This window comes from Fistularia commersonii, chromosome 31, assembly GCF_037954325.1.
Source record: "Fistularia commersonii isolate RoL2024-O1a breed Wild chromosome 31, RoL_Fcom_v1.0, whole genome shotgun sequence".
Classification (NCBI taxonomy): Eukaryota; Metazoa; Chordata; class Actinopteri; order Syngnathiformes; family Fistulariidae; genus Fistularia; species Fistularia commersonii.
Genome location: NC_141314.1, coordinates 8,860,001 through 8,882,500, shown reverse-complemented (window position 1 = coordinate 8,882,500; position 22,500 = coordinate 8,860,001). Strand labels below are relative to the sequence as shown.

The 22,500-nt window shown below is 48.8% G+C and overlaps 2 protein-coding genes across 6 annotated transcripts in view; one reads left to right on the top strand and one right to left on the bottom strand.

Moving 5' to 3' along the window:
• The window catches only part of pdlim7 (PDZ and LIM domain 7), a 37,912-nt gene extending 23,555 nt beyond the window's left edge, over positions 1 to 14,357 (top strand). For both annotated transcript variants that reach the window (XM_086139321.1, XM_086139323.1), the window contains exons 6-11: positions 8,192 to 8,244; positions 8,491 to 8,737; positions 9,057 to 9,237; positions 9,349 to 9,469; positions 13,030 to 13,145; positions 13,309 to 14,357. In XM_086139321.1, coding sequence (XP_085995447.1) covers positions 8,192 to 8,244; positions 8,491 to 8,737; positions 9,057 to 9,237; positions 9,349 to 9,469; positions 13,030 to 13,145; positions 13,309 to 13,395 — 805 coding nt within the window. In that variant the 3' untranslated portion in view covers positions 13,396 to 14,357. The remainder of the gene's footprint in view (positions 1 to 8,191; positions 8,245 to 8,490; positions 8,738 to 9,056; positions 9,238 to 9,348; positions 9,470 to 13,029; positions 13,146 to 13,308) is intronic.
• A 2,407-nt stretch (positions 14,358 to 16,764) lies between these two features.
• unc5a (unc-5 netrin receptor A) overlaps positions 16,765 to 22,500 on the bottom strand; it is a 174,342-nt gene continuing 168,606 nt past the window's right edge. For all 4 annotated transcript variants that reach the window (XM_086139317.1, XM_086139318.1, XM_086139319.1 and 1 more), the window contains 3 exons: positions 21,189 to 21,353; positions 20,942 to 21,120; positions 16,765 to 17,935 (listed from right to left, as the gene is read on the bottom strand). In XM_086139317.1, coding sequence (XP_085995443.1) covers positions 17,770 to 17,935; positions 20,942 to 21,120; positions 21,189 to 21,353 — 510 coding nt within the window. In that variant the 3' untranslated portion in view covers positions 16,765 to 17,769. The remainder of the gene's footprint in view (positions 17,936 to 20,941; positions 21,121 to 21,188; positions 21,354 to 22,500) is intronic.

Genomic DNA, 22,500 nt, shown 5'->3' with positions numbered 1-22,500 from the left:
CCCTCCAAAATCCAGAAATCATCTGCATCATTGTTTAAGCGAGTGAAAAAAGTAGCGGCTCATAGTCTGGAAATTGCTGTACTTGCAGAGCCCGGAAGTCAAAGTCAGCTTTTGTGTAAATTTCTCCACAAGTACTCTGGACATACAGAGGAATTGAGAAGATGTTACGTCAGAACAATAAGAGTGCAGATTAACGGTGAAGCGCACAATCAAAAAACAATAAACATGGAAGAAAAAGTTCACGCAGCTACAATCTACTGCTACCGAGGTGAAAGGATGAGGGAGATTAAACAGCATAAAACCTGAAATGTATAAATATAAGTTTGTATAAATATAAAATTGAATATAGAGAGTAGAAGCAGAGTTTTCTGTACATTTTAATGCAAAAGCCAGTCAGTCGGTAAAACCAACAACACGAGCATTCACCCTCTCTTTCACACATCGATTGATCTTTTCATTTACACATCATTTAAAAACATAAAACCACAAGCCTTTCCAGAAACATTCAGCCATTCATCCTTTCATTCAAACATCTCAGGGAGATTTCTTGTTGAAATCTTCATGTCTCGGCGACCGAGCTTGAATTTCTTCACCGGGACGAGGAGTGAAACGTCTTCCAGCGAAGAAATCCGAGTCCAGTCGCCAAGACGCGAAGATTACGAGGACGATTCACGGTGACCCGGATGACCGAGATCCTCCGCAGACGTCTGATGGAGACGTGCGACCATTCGCTCTTTTATTCACCGCGAAAATGCGGCGACTCCGCAAAGAAAGGGTCCCTGTCGGAATCCAACCCGGGACCTTCCGGGTGCAAAGCGAGCGTGCCGCCTTCACAGAAACAGTCCTAAAAAAACAACATCGTGTTCGTAAGGAAACGTAACCGAGGTCCACGTCAGTCGCCGATTTTAGAAAAAAACGCTCTTTGCACGGAGATGCATTTTTACTCGAGAAATTAAGAGTTTAAATATGTTCCGCACGTCCCGAGCCTAAATCTGTACCCATAAAAGAGTTATTTTAACGAGGATTCCAGTTTTTGTCCGAGAGCGTTTGCATCGCCCCGCCTCCCGCGATTTAGGTCGCGGCGCGCCGGAGAATGCGGCCTCTAAATTCCTGCCGAGTTCTTCCCCCGCCACCGCTGTTGTTGTTGTTGCTCGCCGCCGTCGCATTGAAGCGTCTCCGGCTGACGGTGGAGAGGCTTCACATGGATGTGACGTTCCTCCGCAGATGGCTGGAACGCGTTCTCCTGGCCGCCGCTGAAAGGAAGCCGCCCGATTACAGCGATCAGCGGCGGTTCAGATGAAGGCTGCGCCGGATGCGTCCAGATGGCGAACCCTTTGACTGGAGCGGCGTGCGCGTAATGAGTTCAGGCCCCGTCATATTTAAACACGTTTTCCTGTGATGTTGTTTGCAAAACCCAATCTCGGGCAAAAGGAGTATCGTCTGGACACACGCCGCCGCCATTTACATAACCCTGCGTGCGCGGCGCAGGGGAAGCGGGGCGGCGAAGGGCCCGTGCCAAGCCTACGCTTTGGTTTCGGGTCGGGATGACAACACGCAGGTCTGACAGACGGACAATGCCGCCTTTGTCTCCCGGAGCCCGCCGACAGTAACAGCATGTTTCGCGTCGCCTCCCGCATGCGTCTGCTTCCCGATGAATTTTCGCTCCCGTGTTGTTCCCCCCCCCCCCCTCCTCGATGCGTCCCGCCTCCTCCCCTCCTGCTGAACCTCTCTCTCATTTTTTTTTTCTTTTCTTTTGTCTTCTCTCTCCTTCCTCTCCGGATACGCAGATGGAAACTCTCGACAAGTCAGTATGCTTCCCCGTCTCGCCCGTGTGGAAAGCCTTTTTTTTTTTTTAGATAAACGGCCGCTCTGGTTGTTTGTTGCAGAACCTCTTCCACCAAGCGGCCTCGTGTTTGTGTTGGTTCTGAAAAAACCCCGACGATACAAACCCGATTATCATTATCCGCAGTTACAGCTGTGTGTGTGTGTGTGTGTGCACATTTAGTCGTACGCTTCCACCGTCTCATCCATCCCGACAGTAAAAGGCATCGGTGTTTGCTCGATCCTCACCTCCCGTCCCACGCACGTGTCATTTGTCCGTCCCCGGTGAACGTCATAAAATCGATCGCTGATTGATTTTTGGTCTGTTCCACAGGGCCGAAGCCACTTACTATGATGAAATATACCAAGTCCCGAAGTAAGGGGGCGTCGGCATGCAGGCTTGCCGGTTTGCTGTGATAGAAACATTGTATTTTTTTATTTTTTATTTTAGCGAGCGGAGACGTCAGTTGATCAGTAACTCCCACCCGTGCGTATTGATCAATTGAAGCATGACGGAAAGGCTTTGCCGCCGCTCCGCGATAAATTCAGGTTCTCTGCAGATCGGGCGTGTCGTAATTCCACGTGAGATCTCCAAAAGAGGTGACGCCCGTTTTTTTTTTACGAGGCTCCTCAGTGCACCCGAGAGAAATCTCAGTAATGGCCGTCCATTAGCGACACTCAAGACCCTCCTTACTCGCTGCATGACGTGTTCAGAGTGTCCTCCAAATTCAAGGTCACCTGAGCGACAAGACACGGGATTGTTTTAACCGCCCCGCGCTGCTGCCGTGTGTGTGTGTGTGTGTGTGTGTGTGTGTGTGTGTGTGTAGGCACGGCCTCAGGGCGGAGCACATGCCCTGCTTTATCCCCAATGACCGCAGCAAGAAGAGGCTGATCGAAGACACTGAGGACTGGCAGCCGCGCACCGGCACCACCCAGTCCCGCTCCTTCCGCATCCTGGCCCAGCTCACGGGCACCGACTTCAGTAAGTTAGTGGCGCTCCGTGCGAGCCGAGGCAGGTTGCGGGCGGAGGCCGGCGACTCGGGCCGTCCGTCCGATCTGACGGCGACGGCTGTCAGGGAGAGTGACGGGCCGGCGGGTGACGCGGGGAGAGGCTCGGACCGGGCTTTTCATTTTTCATTTCCCGAGACGGGCGCGGGATGTCAGGTGGCCGGCGTCCATCGCGAGTCATCTGGGCCCCCGCGCTCCGATCCGTCTGACAAAACCCGCCGCGCATTTCCATGTAGAGTACGCATCGGCCGACGGCGGCTTCCCCGGCGGGAACGAGTAGTTTCTGGGTTATTTTTAGACGCGTGAAATTTTTAAAGGGGTAAAAAGTTTCTACCGATATGTTTAGCATCAGGGGTGTTTTGGAGGTTTTTCGGTTCTTCCGCAAAGTTGGCCTGACGTGTTTGTGTCTCCTGGATCCCTCAGTGCAGGACCCCGACGATGAAACGATGAAGAGGTCCAGGTAAAACCCGAGTGTTGTTGGAGTGATCGGCCTCCCTTCCCTTCCCCATCCCCGGGTGTTGTGTTTGTGCACGTGTGTGTGATTGTGTGTGTGCGGCAGCTTCGGAGTACTTGCAGTCGCTCGAATCCAGTAGAACCTTGACTTACGAAGCGTAAACCTTTTCAAGATACGAGTGGATTTTCGTGCGTGATGAGCGCTCGACACCGACGCGGCAGCCGCTGTTTGTGAAGCGGCGTTTAAAAACTGTTGGACGCGCCGCCCGCCGTTAGCTTGAGCAGAGAAAATCGAGATGTGTGTGCCACGGACTCGTGCATGAAGGGACGGAGAAGTCGTCGTGACCGAAAAACGCGAGTGTCATTTTCGGGGATTCGGCGCAGCGGACGAGGCATCGGAAGAGTTTGTCGGTTTTAAAAAGATTAGCTGTCGCTAAATGAAGTTTAGCCATAAAGTGCAGCACTTTAGCTTTACTTGTAGCTAAACTTGTTGCCAGTAAGCTAAGCGAAAGAGCACCAAATGAAAACAGGTAAAAATTAAACTTAAAATTAAAAAAGGTTATTTCTTTACATTCCCTTTGATTATGTATTTTCATTTTTTATACACTACTTGTCACTTTGAAAGTACATTTTTCTTATTTAGAACAGGGTGCGGAGCAGATTCATTAAAATTGAAATGGTGAAATTTCATTTGATAAGATAAGATAAGATAAGATAAGAACAACTTTATTAATCCCGAAGGAAATTGTTGTGCCAGAGTTACAGAAAATATAACAGTAATAAATAATAAAAAGAAAAAGGCAGAATTAGAAATAAAAATAAACTATAAAGTGTCTCAGTGAAACTATAAAGTATCTTGATGTAAAAAGAAATTGAATTATGAACTCCTTCATACTCCTAAGTCAAGGTATTACTGAAAATGTTGTTTTTTTTTTTAAACCCACTGGCATGTTAATGCTCATCACTCGACGGTCCGTAGAGTTTGCAAATATCCCGCTTACATTTCCGAACCCGCCGTTTTCCCCCGTTAACCCTGCCGTTCGGCCTCCTGTCACCCGGCTTCTCCGTAATCCCGTCTCCTGTGAACGTTCCTCTCCCGTCCTTCTCCCCTCCTTCCTGTCCGTCTGTGCTTCTTGTCCCCTCTGCGTTTGGTCAGGGAAAAGTTCCTCACCGAGATTCAGAGTCCCCGCTACGCCCGTCTGAGGGACTGGCACCACGACAGGTCCGCCCGCGCCCTAAATATCAAATCATGAGCGACGCCGCGGGACGCAGAGCCGACCCCCGGAGCCGGCTAGAGCTCGCCTCACCGTAGCGACCGCCAGACAAAGACGACAAGGAAAGCCAACCGACTCACAGGCAGACGCCGAAAAATTCACCTTTCAGAGAGGCGGGGGTGAAAATAAAAAAAAAAGAAGTTTCTCGAAAAAGCATTTGTAAAGTAACGTAGCCTAGATGACAAAGTGGAACCGTGCGTACTGAGCCGAAGTGTAAGATCCGTCTGAAATCCTCCCGACCGGTGCAAACACCGCGGACCCGTTCTCATTTTCGCCCCGTGTTCTCGGTGAAACGGTTGTGAGGACGGGAGGGAGGGACGGTCTTGTGATTCCACCTTCTTCCCCTTCTCTCCTCCTCCTCCTACTCACTCACTCTGCTGTTCTGTTTCCTCTCGCCTCTGTGCTTTCTTTTCTGAGCCCCCCCATCCTGTACGCTTCCTCCAGCCACTTGGACAGAAAAGGAATCTGTACTTGTGTTCTTTTTTTCTCGCTGTCATCACCCTATAAAAGATCTGAAAACAAAACGCCGCCCCGGCCTCTCCTGTGTTTCTTTACTCTCGTCTCGTCGTCTTCTTCTTCTTTTTCTTCATGCCGTCTTTCTGGCTTGGTAAATCACAACGGTGACGCCTCTCTGGACTCTCCGTGAGGAGGTGTCTGGTCCAAGGAAAGGTCTCACTATGTCTGTGGTTCTTATTTCAATATGGATTATTCAATTGATGGATGGATGGATGGATGGATGGATGATGGACTGAGGAGTGGATGGATGGATGGATGGAGGAGTAGATGGATGCATGGAGGGATGGATGGACAGGTAGTTGTACGGATGGAGGGATGCATGGATGGTGGATGGATGGATGGATGGATGGATGGATGATGGATGGATGGATGATGGATGGATGCATGGATAGATGGATGGATGCATGGAGGGACGGATGGACAGGTGGTTGAACGGATGGAGGGATGGATGGATGAATGATGGATAGATGGAGGAGTGGATGGGTGGAAGGGTGGGCAGATGGATGGACGGATGGATGGATGGATGGATGGATGAATGGACAGCTTGGCCGGATGGATGGATGGATGGATGGATGGATGGATGGATGGATGGATGGATGGATGGATGGACAGCTTGGCCGGATGGATGGATGGCAGGTGGATGGATGGAAGGGTGGGTGAATGGATGGGCAGGTGGTTGGACGGATAGGTGGATGGATAGATGGATGGATGGATGGATGGATGGAGGGACCCCCCCTCTACCAACAATGGAGATGAAAGATAAATAGATTTTCTTGATCGCGGGAGGAAACTCATTTCCTAGAGGAACTGACCTACTGGCAGCTATTTAATATAGTAAAATAATAAAATCTTCACGTTTCATTGAAATTCCGTTAAATGTACCGTCGATCGTGCCGAGGCGCCGCGTTTATTGAGGAGCGCAAAGACGGACGGCCCTCACCTCACATTGCAGAATTTTAATTCCTCGGTCAAGATCCGGACAGAGACGTGTGCAGCCGCTGTTATTCTTGGACGAATAATAATCGTAAGGGTTTTGAATGAATCGCACATTTGACGTCGTTTTAATTTTATTTTATTTGACGGAGCCTATCCCGGCTGTCATTGTCATACGTAACATAGAGAAATTCACTCTCACTCGCGGATTATATAGTAACCTCGCTTTGAGCCGAAAGCGCAAACCAAAACGCCGCCCCATGTGGCATTCATTTTTGGAAATATCTTTTTTTCATATCTAAACATTTATTTTGGTAAATTGTGTAGATAATGGTTTCACCGCGATTCTTATTGTCATATTATTATATTGAAATCATGAAATGGTTATTACAACACGTATCTCAGTGGAGAGGCCGCAGAGATAACAACAGTAGGAAGGCAGAGTTGCTGCAAGCAGATAATAATTACTATTTTTTGGCAGCAGGCACACACACACACACGCATACACACACACACACTGTTTGTTGGCTCTTTGTCAGCCATCACACAAAGGTCCTTGTACGCCGACGTCACCTTTGCCTCCTCACCGCGGAGGCCGACACATGTCGGCGCCTCCACGCTCCACATGAAATAAAAGAAAACCTTTTTCTCAGCCTGATGTTTTCTTTTTTTTTTTTCCTCCCTTTTTCCCCCCTTCCTTTCCTGGTTGCCCCGGTCGGCGCGTCCCACCGGAGCGGAGATGCGTACGCGTATATGTGTGTGTGTGTGTGTGTGTGTGTAAACCGAAGAGGAAAATGTCAAGGTGATGTACCTCGGTTTGCTCCACTGCAGCATGTGATGCAGGAGTTGTGTACTTGCATCGCGGCGGGCCGAGCAGAGGGAGGAGCGCATTTGAAAGCGGTGGAAATGTCAGGAAAACATGATGAGGTGCCGCTGCGGGCGGGAATACACCCCCCGCCGAGGCCGCGCTCTGATTTGCACCTGCAGGCTCGGGTGCCGGGGAGCGGCGGCGGAACACACCCCTGCGAGGCGTCGGAGGAGGCGGTCGCTCGCCCGCTGTTCCGTGACTCGTCCCCGCCGCGTCCCAGAAGGCCGGCCGCCGGAGGGCGTCCGACCTTCGGGGCCTCGGAGTCAAGACAGGCTCCGACGTGCCGTCCTCCGTCTGACCGGGTCGCCGTGGAGACCGTTCACAACCCTGCCTTAATTTCCAAAGACATACCTTCCTCTTGCGCCGCGGCTTGCAAGTCATCGTCGGATTTATTTTTCATTATTATTCCGAGTACGCTGTTTGGAAAGAGACTGTTTTTATTCTTCCTCCCGCTCCGCGGCTCCCGGCTGCACGGCCGCGACTCCCCGTGACTGTCAATTCTTTTCTTGAGCTGTTTCAATATAAAAGGAGTGTAATTAAACACCCGACTTAGCCGGATGCTACACCTGCCTGTGAGTTTAAGGCGAGGCCGTAGCGCAGCCGTCGCCGGTTCGTTCGCTTCCAATATTGTTGTTATTTTCCGAACGCCGAGCGATTTCATCACACGACGCTCCGACGACGGCGCAGTTGATGATGTAAACATCGCAGACGCTCCAGGCTGTGTTATGTTTTTTTTTTTTTTTTTTCAAACTCCCGAGCGGAGACTGAAGTTGTTTTTTTTTTTTTTTTTCCTATCTCGGCGACGGTTTGAAGATTTTTCCGAATGCGGCGACGGTTGCCGCGGGTAACGTAACTTTTTAAACACTTTTTCGTGCGCCGGTTCTGACACGCGAACGGCGTCTGACGAGCTTCCTCTCCTCCCACTTCGCCCGCCAGTGACATCGGATCAATTCCAAGGGATTGTTTTGGTTTCCTGTTTTCATCGGCGGCCGTTTTCAGCTCCTTAAAACGTCTCCATCGTATGCAAAGCACACAATCCGTTGTGCCGCATTAATCATTCGGATGATATGATTGATTTAGTGGTGGCGGGACGCGAAACGGCCCTTAAATCCATCCGAAATCCATTTGCGTGTTTTCCGCTGACAACAGGTGAGAAGCCAGCCTTCCTCTTGGTTCGGATGATTATTAATCGCTATAATGCTTACGCAGGTCATCTGTGGTGGATCCATATCCTAATAGTCTTACACGACTTGTGGCTAGCGCTGATGGAGAAGTGTGTGTGTATACCTTTTCCTAATTAGTCATTTTATCCCCGCAGCCTTGTGCCAACTCCCTCACCTGCCAAGGCCCAGGCAGCGGATAAACCAGATGGTGAGTTTCTGCTCCTGCTGATGCGTAAAAAAAAAAAAAAAAGCACCCCAGCAGCCCCTCAGCAGAGGCAGCGCTAATAGATGTCTGTACATGAAGCATCAGACGCAACATGACTCACTCAATTACTGCAAGCGGGAGGGAGTGTGTGAATCACATCGGGATGATTCCCTTTTGAACGCTCTTCAGATTCATTGTCAATTTAAGCGCCGTGTTACTGAACCGGAGCCGTTGCTTTGTGGGGTTCAGGCTCCGAGACGACGCCGGCCGCCTCAGGGGACGCGGCGGCGCCCTCCTGCCGCCCGCCCTGGGTCACCGACCCGAATTTCGCCGACCGCTTCCGCCCGGACAAGACGAGCACGGTGGTGACCCAGCACCAGAAGCCGGTCCACCCGACGCCGATGCAGAACCGCAGCTCCATCCTGCAGGCGGCGCAGCCGCCCGCCGAGGACAGCGGCAGGACCCCGGTGTGCGGCGCCTGCAATAAAATAATCTGGTGAGAAGACGCGACGTCGACGTGTCGCCGGCGACGGTCTAAATCGGGCAATTAACACAGTTTGGAGACGTTACCGTTGGAGTCGAGCGTCTCGGCGACATCTGAATAATTTAAATCCCGTTTTGCACATTCGTGTAGATAAGAGGCAAACATTCGTTGTTATGCCGCTCCCGAGCGGAGGCGGGCTGTTTTTCATGAAGGCGAGATGTAGACGCGCCTTTCGGAATTCAAGATGTCTCCGGAACGGCTTCATATTTTATTCAGGCCTCAAACGGACCCGGTCCGGGGTTTTTTTTAAAGCTCTGCCGTTCGCCGTCAGGGGACGCTACCTGGTCGCGCTGGGGCGTTCGTGGCACCCGGAGGAGTTCACGTGTTCCCAGTGCAAGGCGGTCCTGGAGGAGGGCGGCTTCTTCGAGGAGAGAGGCTCCGTCTTTTGCACCAAGTGCCACGACAGTCGATACGCGCCCAACTGCGCCAAGTGCAAAAAGAAGATCACCGGGGTGAGAGCCGCGTTTCCACGCCACAAAATCTTGTGACAGCCTAAAACCACCGAGGCGGTGGCGGCTCCGAAATCCAAATAAAACATTTACAAGCTTTTCCCTTCTTATTAGGAAATCATGCACGCCCTGAAGATGACCTACCATGTTCAGTGTTTTAAGTGTGCCGCCTGCAAGACTCCCATCAGGAACCAGGCTTTCTACATGGAGGAGGGCGAGCCTTACTGCGAGAGAGGTCAGTGTTTTGCTCACTAAATAGAAACGGTCGCCGTCCAGAAAGCGCAACGTAGACGGAGGGATTTGAGTGACGTGTCAAAGAGGAGGTGACGATGGGGGGGAAAAAAAAATTTGTGAGAAAATGTACCGGCTTGTCCTCATGGTTTATGGAGGGTTTTTTCAGGGCGCCAGAAAATAGCTAACGAGTATTTGATTAAAATGCATTATATTGTAGTTAGTTCATTTCTAAAATGTAATTTTAAACGATCTTGTAAAATATTTTTGTCGCAAGGAAAACAAAAGGACAACTGCACAGAGAGAGAGGAAGGCATTTTTGGTTTGCTGCCGGTCGATGATGAAAAAATGTTCGGCTTTTTTTTTTTTTTTTTTTATGAATACAACATTATTTTGTCTAAAAGTAACCTTCAACCGAACGTTTTGTTTTCAGAGTTCAAAATGTTTCGTCGCATGCGGAAATGTATTTTCTTTTTCTCTGCGGTTGTTCATTGATTTTAAAAAAATGCAACACATATTTTGATTATACATAGCATAAAGGCGAAAAAAAAAATCCAAACAAATGCTGTGTTCATTCATTTTAAATTTAAAAATGTTTTTGTGGCTCCCGGTGTTTTCGGGTCCAAATGGCTCTCTGAGCGGTAAAGGTTGCCGACTTCTGGTTCCAAATGCACTTTTTATACAAAAGTATAAGGAGTTCCAGCTCTTTAAACAGACGCCTCAAACCACAGACGTCAAAATGAATCAGATGTGATTTATTTATGATTTATTTAGAGTTGCGCAACGGTTCGGCCTCACAGCACCTGTTTGATTCAAACAAGGGGACCTTTTTGTGTGGAATTTGCATGTTTTCCTCGTGTAAACGTGGATTTCCTCCCACGGTCCAAAAACATGTGGGGAGAAAATTGGGAAAATTGCCCCGAATGACTGAGTGAGTCTTTCTGCCTCGACCGATGGGGTAGGAAGCCAGAGAGATGGGAAGTAAGAGGGTGTGAGGGGTGCTAACGCTACACGCTAACGGTTACATGCTAATAGTTGACATGGTCCGGTAATAGTTTTAATATTATAAGAATTGAGCTGCTGCCGACCAAGCTAGCGCTTTGGGACGGCGGCGAGGAAACAGTGACTTTCACCGTTTTCGGAAACCTCGTCTTTCCAGCGTCTCCGTCCATCTCGCGATTTGTCAATTTGTCGACAAACATGCATCACGGGCGTCTGGTCTCCGTCGGAGGTTGAGTGCGATGTTTTCGCCCGCTGTAATCTGTTTATTCCGGAGTTCCCCCTGACATTTCACTGCTGTTTTTTTTTTTTTTTTTTTTTTTTTTATGAATGGCGTGCGTGCACTTCCATTGTGCTCTGAGTGATCCAGGGCCGCGGCGTGCTCGGCGCTCAACACAGAAGCTCTTACATGGCTCGCCGTTTTATCGGAGGCGCAGCCGGAGCACTCACACTCTCCGAATAATACCTTTGGAGTAGATAAACAATGTGCTGCCTCAGCAGCTTTCGGGGATTGTGCGGCTTTCACCCACTCGCGCTCGAGAAGCGGCATTATAACCCGACGCTCTTCCCCGGAGTCGCTGTGATGAAGAAGACCGGCAAATCCTTTTAAGTATCTGGAGCAATTTCCTCTCATCGCAATCCCCCCGTGGGAAAAAAAAACATAACGCAAACACCAAAGTGTTGAGTGTGTTATGCGGCGGAGGAGGCTGCGTGTGGCCGCGAAACTACTCGGCCCGACTTCGTGGCTGTCGGTCAAAGCGGCGCGTTCACGGATCCCCGACCTCTGAGAGACCAGAAGAAGGGAAAACCCTTTTAGAGAGGCTGGAGTTTCCCGTCCAGCGGGGTGGAGTCACTTCAGGCGGAAGGTCGACGGTTTGATTCCCGATTCGCCTCCTGCCTGCATGGCAGGTGTCATTTGGTTGGTGATGAGTGCCTAACATTGCAGCTCTGCCACTGTGTGTGTGTGTGTGTGTGTGTGTGTGTGTGTGTGTGTGTGTGTTTGTGTGTGTGTGTGTGTGTGTGTGTGTGTGAATGTGAATGTGAATCTATCTATCTATCTATCTATCTATCTATCTATCTATCTATTATAATAATATTGATAATAATAATAATATGTTTTATTTAGGCGCCTTACACAACAGTCAAGGACTCCCTACAGATATATGCACAAAATAATTAAAAATAATATTAAAATGACCAAATGTGGTCATTGTGGTCAAATGTGTGTGTGCCTGTGTATGTGTGTGAATGTAATCCAACCATTTGCAACCATTATCTATCTATCTATCTATCTATCTATCTATCTATCTATCTATCTATCTATCTATCTATCTATCTATCTATCTATCTATCTATCTATCTATCTATCTATCTATCTACCTACCTACCTACCTACCTACCTACCTACCTACCTACCTACCCATCTATCTATCTATCTATCTATCTATCTATCTATCTATCTATCTATCTATCTATCTATCTATCTATAATAGTAATACATTTAATTTAAGCCGCCTTACTTGACAGTCAAGGACTCCCTACAGATATATCCACAAAATAATTAAAATTAAAATGATTAAATCATATAAAAGAAAAAATTAAAATACTAAAATTAACAAAGTAAAAAAAGAAAAAAAAAAGGCTGCTTTTAATTCATTAACCTCCCATGGGGAAATTCCTTCTCTGCATTTAAGCGGTCATGGATGAACCCTGAGCAGTTTGCTGTCAGCGCCACGGAAGCGGTTCGGGGTTCAGTGTCTTGCTCCACAACATTTCGACACACTAGGAGGAGCCGGGAATCGAACCGGGAATGTTCGGTTCCACGGCGTCCCATAAAAATAAGGAACGCTTCACAAATGTGTTAGAGGACTCGCACTAAATGTTTGGAGTCGTGATTTGAAGCGTGGGAATGAATGTTTCGGAGTCGGGGCGGAGATGAATTCCATCCGTCTTCGGGGCGAGTTAACACGTCCCAGATCCCGGCTCGATGCGGGCGGCCGTCTGCCTCGACCGCTCGGCGTGGAGAATGAGAGCCAGAGAGGAGGACGGAGAGATAGAAAGTAAAAGTGAGATAGAGATGGAGGAGGTTTGTGGACGAACAAGGATCGTCTCATACTAATAATAACAGTGTTGCTAACAGCTACATGCTAATAGCGTTAAAATAAGGTATACTTTGTTGATCCCCATTGGGGAGTTCTTTTGTCACAGCAGCGCGACAATGAATGTATCAATAAATATGAGTATAAATATAAATAAAAGAGACAATTAAAAAATAGTAAAAGACTTCCATAGACAGCAAAATGAAGAGAAACAAGGATAAAAATAAATAGTTCGGGTGAGCAAGGGTGAGAATAGACAACCAAAATGACAACAACAAGGATAAGAACAGAAATAGAATGACAATCACAATGACAAAATCTATAAAATAAATAGAGAAGGACTCCAATAGATGGTCTGGAGAAGATCTGAGGTTCCTCTCACGCACCGGGGAAGGAAGGAGTCTGCAGAAAACGCCCCGCGACGAATCTCATCTCGGTAACATTTCTTGTCGCCCGTTTTTTCCAGATTATGAGAAAATGTTCGGCACCAAATGCCACGGCTGCGACTTCAAGATCGACGCCGGGGATCGCTTCCTGGAGGCCTTGGGCTACAGCTGGCACGACACCTGCTTCGTTTGCGCCGTGAGTCATTTGACCGGCGTGACATTCTCCTCCGGTTAGATCATCGCAACCCGCTCTGACCGTGGGAGAAGACGATCCGCCGTGGCGAAATACAGGTCTGACGTCTCCTTTACCCGTTTCCTCATCCGTCTGACTCCTTCTCTCGCTCTTCTCATCTTTAAAGCTTTGCCAAATCAACCTGGAGGGGAAGACGTTCTACTCCAAGAAGGATAAGCCGCTCTGCAAAGGCCATGCCTTCGCCCCGGTGTGAGCGAGCAGACCTCCATCCACACCTCTTTCTCTTCCCGTTCTTCCCTCCATCCAGCGTGAAGCGTACCGACTCTCTCTCTCTCTCTCACACACACACACACACACACTTCGCACTGCAGCAATGACAGGCAGCCTGCATTTTGTGTCCGGCGATCACAAGCCGTAAACGCCACGCCACGCCGCGTTTTTCGTAACTGGAAGCAGCCGAGGATTTATTTCACGTCGTTCAAACTCAAGTCGCACTCGTCGTTTCCTCCGGATCAGGTTCCGTCTTGTTCCGCCGCGACATAAGATCAAGGAGGCGTCTTCCGGACCTGAAGGAGTCATTACGCCGTTAATAATCTCACATACCGCCGCCGTGATCTAACACTTCCCCGGCACGGAAGCGCAGATCGCCGGCGGCCCCTCGGAAGACCCCGGCTCTTAACCGCGGTGCCAATTAGCGTGACGGGAGTCCTTTTCTGCAGGAGACGAGGCCGGTGACGGAGGCGGCGCTCCCTTCCGGACTGACAGAGCAAAGGCTGAAAATAGAAATTAAATATATAGATACCGATGGAAATTGAAGCGCGTCGAATTATCTCACGTTATCATTGTTTCACGTTCAGATATTAGATTTGGAATTCTCAGATGATCAACATTTATTAAACAAAAAAATGTGTTGTTTGTTCTTTTTTTTTTTTTTTTTTTTTGTCTTTTGTTAGTCCCCGGCGTCAGCGCTGTAATTTAATTTCCCTTTTCGAACCAAAGCGAGGTCACGACCCCGAGCGCCGGGCCGACTCTCTGCCCTCACTAACATCTGCCTTGTCCTTGTTATTATTATTTTTTTTTTTAAACAAAATGTTTAAAACAAATATCTTTTAAATGCTGTAATACATTTGCCTCTGTGACCCTGCAGCCTGCAGCAAGTGACACGTGATGCAGATGCGGAATAAATAAAAAGGATTGTTTTATTGCAAAAATAAACCCCGCTGTGTATTTTTTCGGGTTAAAATGGAGCGATCATTAAACCGTCAAAGATTCTTTTAATATTTATATTTACACGTTTACCCATCAGGTCGTGGGAATATTCACAGGAAGAAACCGGGAGTAAATTGACAGTTGGTAAATTGATAAATTATTCACCGCCGTTGCCGGAGAAAAGGTCAGGAAGCTATCGAAAAAATCCCCCTGTGAATGGATTTGGAAATAACGCATTGTAAAATAAGGAATTTGAAAACTCCATCAGTAATCCAATTGTTTTATTGGATTTATTTTGATTTGAATGTCTGAGCGGTGCAGCATCACGTTGTGACCTTGAATGATCTTCCTCACTTGCAAAAACACCAAATAGCGCTTTGTATACTTGGATGTATAAAATGATCATTAGTATAGCAGTAATGCTAATAACGTTACCATCGTAATTATTGTTATATTAATGATGAGAATAATTTTCAATGCTGTTATTATCATTCTTAAATTACATGATGACATTAATATAATCCAGATGTCGGAATGAATATCGATGACGTTTGAATCACAGAGTGAATGCTTATATATTGTCTGCGAGGACAAAATACTATGTATTGCAAGCAAAAGAGCTAGTCCTGGATTTAACAATATATAATTTATTTACAACAATTTCCAGTTGAATTACTATACATACCTTTCTGAAATGTCATAGATAGATATATATATATACATAAGGCCAAGTAAATACTTGAAAGCACTTAGAAACGAATTTCCAAAATTCTACCCACAAATCCATATCATTGTCCAAAAAGTACAGAAAATCTCCAGTAGCAGAAGTTTTTTTTTTTTCTTCCTTTGCCACCAAAAAGGTTCGACAACAATTTACATCGACAACAAGGAACACAAAGAATAAGAATAATAAAAAGGAAAAGAAGAAAAACAGGGATTATACAATTGCATAAGCGCTGTGGCGTGTAATAAATACAGCATTTTTGACTTGCAAAAAGGCAAGGACCATTGAATCAACAACCTAAACCCAAAACGCACGAGTACAGAAGTCTATTGTTTGAAAGTAAAAAATAAAAAAATGAAAAAAAAATAAAAATAAGGAGAAGAGCTCAGTCAGAGAGACAGGTATGGAGCACGGCCGAATCGTTCGGTCGCACCGACGACGAGATATAAAATGTACAGTTACGTAGCCGATCTTTGACCCCGAATCGGGGCGCCGAAATCCTAATTGGCCGACACGAATTGGACGTTAAAACCGGCCCCTGGCCCGGGGGTCGCCGTGACGACGGCCCCCGTCACACGCGGCGACGGTTGGGGGATATGCGAGAAGGTAGATATGCCGGACATCGTGGCAGTTGCTGAGACTCCTAAAAACGACGGCGAGGGGTCACCGGAGTCGCCCAAACCTTACAAATAGGCAAGAATGCAAATTAAGGACGAAAATACGAGGAAAAAAACGATGTCCTGATGTGAAAAACAGTCTCTAAACCCTTAACACTGCCAAAAAGGTCTCCACAGCTAAATCGCCAAAGAACAGTAAATAGGCAAAACACGTCACGGTTTGGACTTGACAAATGCTGCGCCAGTTAAGTGTCTTTTTTGTTTTTTTTCCCTTTTTTTCGGCTTCATATTAAAATATAATTTACATTGCTTTACAAAGTGATAAAGTAGACGGACACGAGGGGTTCCAATGACACACGCGTTGAAATCGCGATGGTTTTTTTTCGGACGACAGCGCGTACGAGGCGAGCGGAGACGCCGCCACGAGGTGGTTTTTCGATGATACGGAGAAAAAAGTGGCAGCGGACGGCGGCGGCGGAACTTTGGTAAACCGGTGTGTCGCTGAAATACAGAACGCGGAGTGACGACGAAAGAAGTATTTACACACGACGGCGATGGAGTTCAACACGCACGGATGTTTATTTCAGGTGGCGCCGCCATGTTGGTCCGGTAGGGACGCCGGCGAAAAAAATACGCACAACCACCCGCGGCATCTCCGGGACGTTCGCCGCTGTCGAGATGCCGCGTAAGAAAAAAAAACAACGAACCCCCAGAAGAAAACATCATCATAAAGAAACAAATCTACATTCCCGAGAACTGACAATCATAAAATGGACTCCTGCGGGTGTCGGAGGCTGGAGACGATGAGTTTGGACGCCGTGGGAGGGGAAGGACGAAAGAAAAGAGGGGGCTTTCTCGACTTCGACGCGCAGCTTCACATGCAACCCTGAGGACGAGAGAGAACTATGGCTCGCTTGGGCGTTTCCTCGTCGGCGATTTTCCCCGTCGGCTCGCGTTTACGCTCCGCTGCGCGAATGCGTTTTGAATTTGCAACCCCCCCCCCCCCCCCCACCACCACCACCACCTTTTTATTTTTTTTCTCCGAGCAGAGGCAGGGTGGCGGGCGGGGGTTCGTCCGGTGCGGAAATTCAGCCCATCGGCACGGCGACGACGCATCCTCCGTCAACACTGCTTTAAGAGTAAAGGGATTCGGCTGTCGAAATAACGAAATACGGTGGCAGTTCCGTCTAATTGTCGCGGCATTTCGGGCGTCTCACACTGAACGCCGTGAATCCCGCAGAGTTATTGCGGTTCGGGGCGAAAGACGAATTAAAGTGTTGACCCCCCTTTGTTTTGCTACCTGCGTAATCGACGACGGCTAAAGCTAGCTGCCGCGGGACTCCGATCCGTTCCGTGTGAAACTCCGAGTGTGGCGATTTCAAAGCTACAAAGTGTCGCCGGCGAACTTCGCGAAAACAAACAAACGTGGGGAGAAGGTTCCCGGGGAGGGGGTTTGATGGAGAACCCACTACAAGCCGCGAGGGATTGGAAAAGGATGAGGAGACGAAGATGCTTTACAATTGGTCGGTTTTAAGGGGTGACGCTCCGACCCTGATGACCTCGAGGAAAATGCTTCATGCCGTTTGATGAAACTGCCAATTGCATAAGTTGCCTATTTTACCTGAAAACTAACCTTTTTGCCACGCCCCCTTTTTCATAATTATTAAAATATCGTGGTTTTTTTTTTTTTCCTTTTAACTTCAAAAAGTAACCTTCGAATTTTCATATTGGCCATTCGTAATAGTGTTACGCTTGCATATTGCTCCTCATTAGCCGTGATAGGCTAATTCGTATAAAACGCATGAAGCTGATGTAATACTTTGTAGGTAGAATCAGGGGGTGGGTCGTCTTTTGGTTGGAGAAAACAAAGAAAAATAATTTATCTGCTTTCGGGACTTTGATTCCTCACAATCGTCCCCGACGCTGTTTTCAGATCTTCGCTGTATTCGATGGCAAATATGGACTGATCTACATCGACCCTCCAACACCTCCTAAGGTGACGACGATGAACAAGTGGATGGTTTGTCTCTCCGTTGTTTCCCTGCGTCGCTGACTCTCCTCGGCGCCGGCCTCTCCGTTAGCACTCGCCGTCCGACACCAGGAATATCATGGCCTCCTGTTTGCCGATGTCGGCCATGATGGTGGCCAGCTGGTTGATGGTGCCGCTGTGGAAGTGCTGCGCCTCCCACAGGTCCAGGATCACGGAGGTGGGGCTCGCTTTGGACGCGAAGAAACCCATGTGCCTACGCGCGACGGCGAGAAAGAGAGAGAGAGTAGAACAGGAAGCGGCGTCCTCGGGTCGCGAGGGCCGTCCCCGTTCGGCTTCGTACCGCTCGAACGGCGGGGAGGCGATCGCGGCGTTTCAATCCGCCGCCGTTTCTTATAACTGTCGAGTTTTATCGCGCATCGCATATTGCTACATCCCGGCACGCTGTGTTCCGGCCCTTAAAAGAGATATATGAATACGTAGGGGGCGTTTCAAACTACCATCCGACGCAGAATCTCCGGCGGTTTCCATTTGAGGCCGCGCCGGAGCTTAAGACCGTAAAGCCCCCCATTCCTCTTTATTTGATGTGGAAAATGGCAGCAAATCCCATTTAGTAAATCCTGTATGGACTTGGCGGCTAAGTCGGAAGTGACCTTTTCCGTTTCGGGGCGCAGAACCTTTCGCGATCAAGCCCAATCAATGACAACAAAGCGGACGCCCCGGCCAGCTGGATATTTGATGTGGAGTAGGGACCTGGTGTTCCCAAGGCGCCTGCAGACGCCTTTTGATTGAATGGCCTTTTTCTGTGTCGCCGCGCGTCTGGAGCCTAAACGTTTTCTTTTTTTTTCCCTTCCTCGGACGCCCACGTGACATTAAACCGGACCACAGAAGCCGGTTTGTGCTGTCTGAGTCTTACGTGAAGCCCAAAGTGCTCTTCACCTTGAGAAAGGTCAGACGGAGTCCATTACTTCCTTGTATCTTCTGTCTGCCTCGGGAAGCCTCCCGTGATGCTCAGAAACATTTGGCCCCTTCTGGCGGCAGCGAGAGCGCTGCGCCGCGCCGCCATTCCGAGCTATTTTGAGACGACCGGATTTTATAGCTTCCCTCGGCGGGAGGGACACAACAAACGGCGGCGTTCGGTCGAAAACCGGCTGGGAGCAAAACCTCTATGTGAGATGAAAAAAAAAAAAAGCCCAACGCGCCAGATCTGTAGATTCACCTCCGTGTCGGGAAAAAAAAAAAAAAAACCTTAACGGCGCGGTCGTGTTCGGAGAGAGCGTTCGAAGTTTGACCGATCGATCCGGGGGTCGGCGCGGCGCCCGAGAACGGAGGAAGCGGCGATGAGAACGGCGCGAACATCTGGTCGGTCGTTCCTTCACACCCCAATGTCAACCGAACGCGTCGAGCCGGAGCTTGCTAATTAAACCCGAGGGCGCGTCAATTCTTCCCTGATTAATTACGATAAATAAAGTTGATTGGACAAATTAAGTGCACCTATTTGATTTCATTACCGGGGTAGAAATTAAATCGCGGCAGAAGCGATCGATGCTCGGGTTTCTTCTCCCGCCGGTTCCTCCGGTGACGAAGTACAGTAACTTTGTGAATAAATTGGTCGAGGACTGGCGCGGAGCCAAGCGCTGGAGGGCGGCCTCGCTAGCTACCTTTCCAATTAAAGCTATTTGGAAATGTAAAATACACAAGTTCAGCGGCAGACCTTAAGCTATTACCTGTCGGATAGGCAGCAGAGAGGAAGGAACGCTCGGTGGCGCGAAGAACGGATAGCGGCGTCCGTGACGTCTGCACGGATCCTTTGCTCCGTTTCTAAGCCAACATCTTGCACGAAAAAAAATACCCGATTTAGAAAACACTCTGCAGGTCCAAAAAAGTTAAGTTAATGGAGATCCCCGTCTTTGAGCATCTTGTGCCTGCAGGGAACGGGACCTCGGGGGTTTGAAGCGTCTCTCCCTTCCCTCAAAGCTTGACGGATTTCAAACCCGAAGATCAACTCGCGATCGGATTGAGCTCAGCGAAAACCAGGACTTCACGACCGGTTGCTCAAGTTTTTTTTCACAACGGTTTCGGTCCTTTTCTCGGAGTTTCATCGCCGTCCCGGTGGCCTCCCGCTTTCTGCGTCTGGTTCTCGGTTAAAGCCGGTCATATTTCGTCGCAGCTTACGGTCCAATTCCCGGTTAAATTAGGCCAGAGCAGGGGTGGGCAAACTTGTTGTCTCAGGGGCCGCATTGACTTTGATATTTGATATATTGATATATATATATATATATATATATATATATATATATATATATATATATACTGCTCAAAAAAATAAAGGGAACACTTGAACAACACAATGTAACTCCAAGTCAATCACACTTGTGTGAAATCATAGTGTCCACTCAGGAAGCAACACAGATTTATTTTGACTTGTTTTAAGGACATTACATCAAAGTTGGGTCAGCCTGGAGTTTGTTTTTACTCTTTAATTTTGAGTGTGATTCTTATCCAGACCTCCATGGGTTGATACAATTGATTTCCATTGATCATTTTTGTGTGATTTTGTTGTCAGCACATTCAACTATGTAAAGAGCAAAGTATTTCATAAGAATATTTCATGTGTTTTTTAAGTGTTCCCTTTATTTTTTTGAGCAGTGTATATATATATGTTAAAAAAACACATTTATTAACAGTACATATCGGACTCGTCCGACATTTGCTTTGAATATAACACCAGCTCGGCTCTGACGTTTGCTTGCATTTCACGCACAAACCGTTTTTTCCCTTGTAGCTTCACGTTCAGCTCATTCGTGTGTGTCAGTATGGCTGAATCACGAAGCCTATCGGTGTCATTCAGCTCAGGAAAATTCTCAAGTTGCTCCAAAAATGAAATAATCTCCTGTTTGAGCTCCCACATTCATTGATCCAATCATTCGATCATCGAATATGAATTCTGTACCGATCTTTGGCGGGCCGGATTAAAGAGACCAACGGGGCCGGATGTGGCCCGCGGGCCGTAGTTTGCCCGCCCCTGGGCTGGAGTGCCGACGCCACGCGGTAAAACGTATCAAGCGGATTCACATATAGTCCAATGCGCTTTGAATTGATTTCCTGCGAATCTGCGGAACTCCCAGGATACGTAACCTTTGCATTGGCGGAGCCTGCGATTACACGTGTTTGTTATTGTAAACCGGTCGTTCACTCGTCATGGCGAAAAACCCGTGTCCTCGAGAGCCGCGGGCGGCCATCCGACGGCGGTTACGCTTACCTCTCCAGCTTGAGTCTTTGCGCCAGCATCCTCCAGTCGGCCCCGTTGGGACAGGGGGCGTCCAGGCTGCTGCAGATCTTCTGCCTTATAAGGTAGGGGATCTGGAAGGCGCTGGGCCCCGCCAGAGCCGTGGTGTTGCTGTCCATCAAGAGGAACTCGGAGTCCAACGCTCGGGTGTCCTGTTCGGAAGGACGCGGGTCTTAGAAAGAGGAAGTGTAACCGATGACGACGGCGCGCTCGGCGTTACCTTGGCGATGTTGAAGTCGAGGCTGAAGCTCTGGCCCTCCCCCTCCACCTGCCACACGCACAGCTGGCAGGTGAGCTCGCAGGTGCCCAGGCTGAGCCGCTCCAGGGTGAAGGTGCAGTGAAGGTACCGCTGGGAGCCGTTCCAGATGTGGTAGAACGGGATCTCCTGTCGGAAAATACACGAGCGAGACGTTCCTCATCCCGGATGGAGCCGCAGACCGAACGCTCTTAGGTTTATTAACCTTTTCTTTTGCAACGTGTCATGAACATCGACAAATGACGGCGTACAAGCGCACGCGTCGACGCTCACCTTTGAATCTCCGGCGCGTCACGTGACTAACCTAAATATATCAGCGCATTAGACAGCATTTGCTACCATCTAGCAAACAGGGAGGTTGGAATTTATTCCGGCTCTGACAGTTTCTACATCTTTCTCTCTTGTTCCATATTCATGCCTCATTGGCATATCCCGGGAGACCGGAGAGATAACGGGGGGGGGAAAAAAAAAAAAAAAAAAAAAAAAAGGAAAACACACGCACACAAAACTTCACCCTGACAGGTTGCGGTTCGGGGTATCGAGGTGGGGCCGCGGTACCCGGCGGCAGCCAAGCGGAGGCGCTGTTACCCAGGCAGACGCTGCCGGCGGAGGGGGAGCCGGGGTGAAACGCACTAAAATCTTCACAGGGCCCCGGAGAGACTGAAGGGCTTTTTTGACCACGCCGCTAAGAGGAGAATAACACTTCCAAATGAACAGGCACAGTCCAGAGGAATAAGCCTCTGTTCCGGGTCCACGGCTGCGGCGTCCTGCCGCAGCCCGTGTGTTCTCATCGGGGACCCGGCTCTCGGCGCCGGCGTTCTTCTAGCCAGAACATTTTCAATTCCTTTTTGAACGGCTCCCCCCGCCACCCTCTGCCGTTGCGGTGCAGGTGGAGAGATTCCAGGTTTGCAGGTGGTGAGGGTTCCAGATATTTAAATACTGTTCTATATTTCATCTCCTGCTCCCTTTTGAGGGAGCGACCGGCTCGGATAATCGATCAGCTCGCGGCTCCGGGTTACTCCGTGCGACCCGGTGTGCACGTGCACGCACGAAAAGATCGGGCGCGTCGGAAACCCGCACGGGTACCCCCCCCGTCTCAGGAACTTAAAGTTTCGCTTGACGCCGCGCGCTAGCGAGCGCCTGGCAAACAGTTGGCGGGGAACGCAGCGGCGCCGGCAATAAATCCGCCCTTCACCGGGATTATAATGTGCACTTTTTATGGAATCTGGGAGGTGTTGATTTATTGCAAAGGTCATTTCGAAGTCGGTGAGCTGCG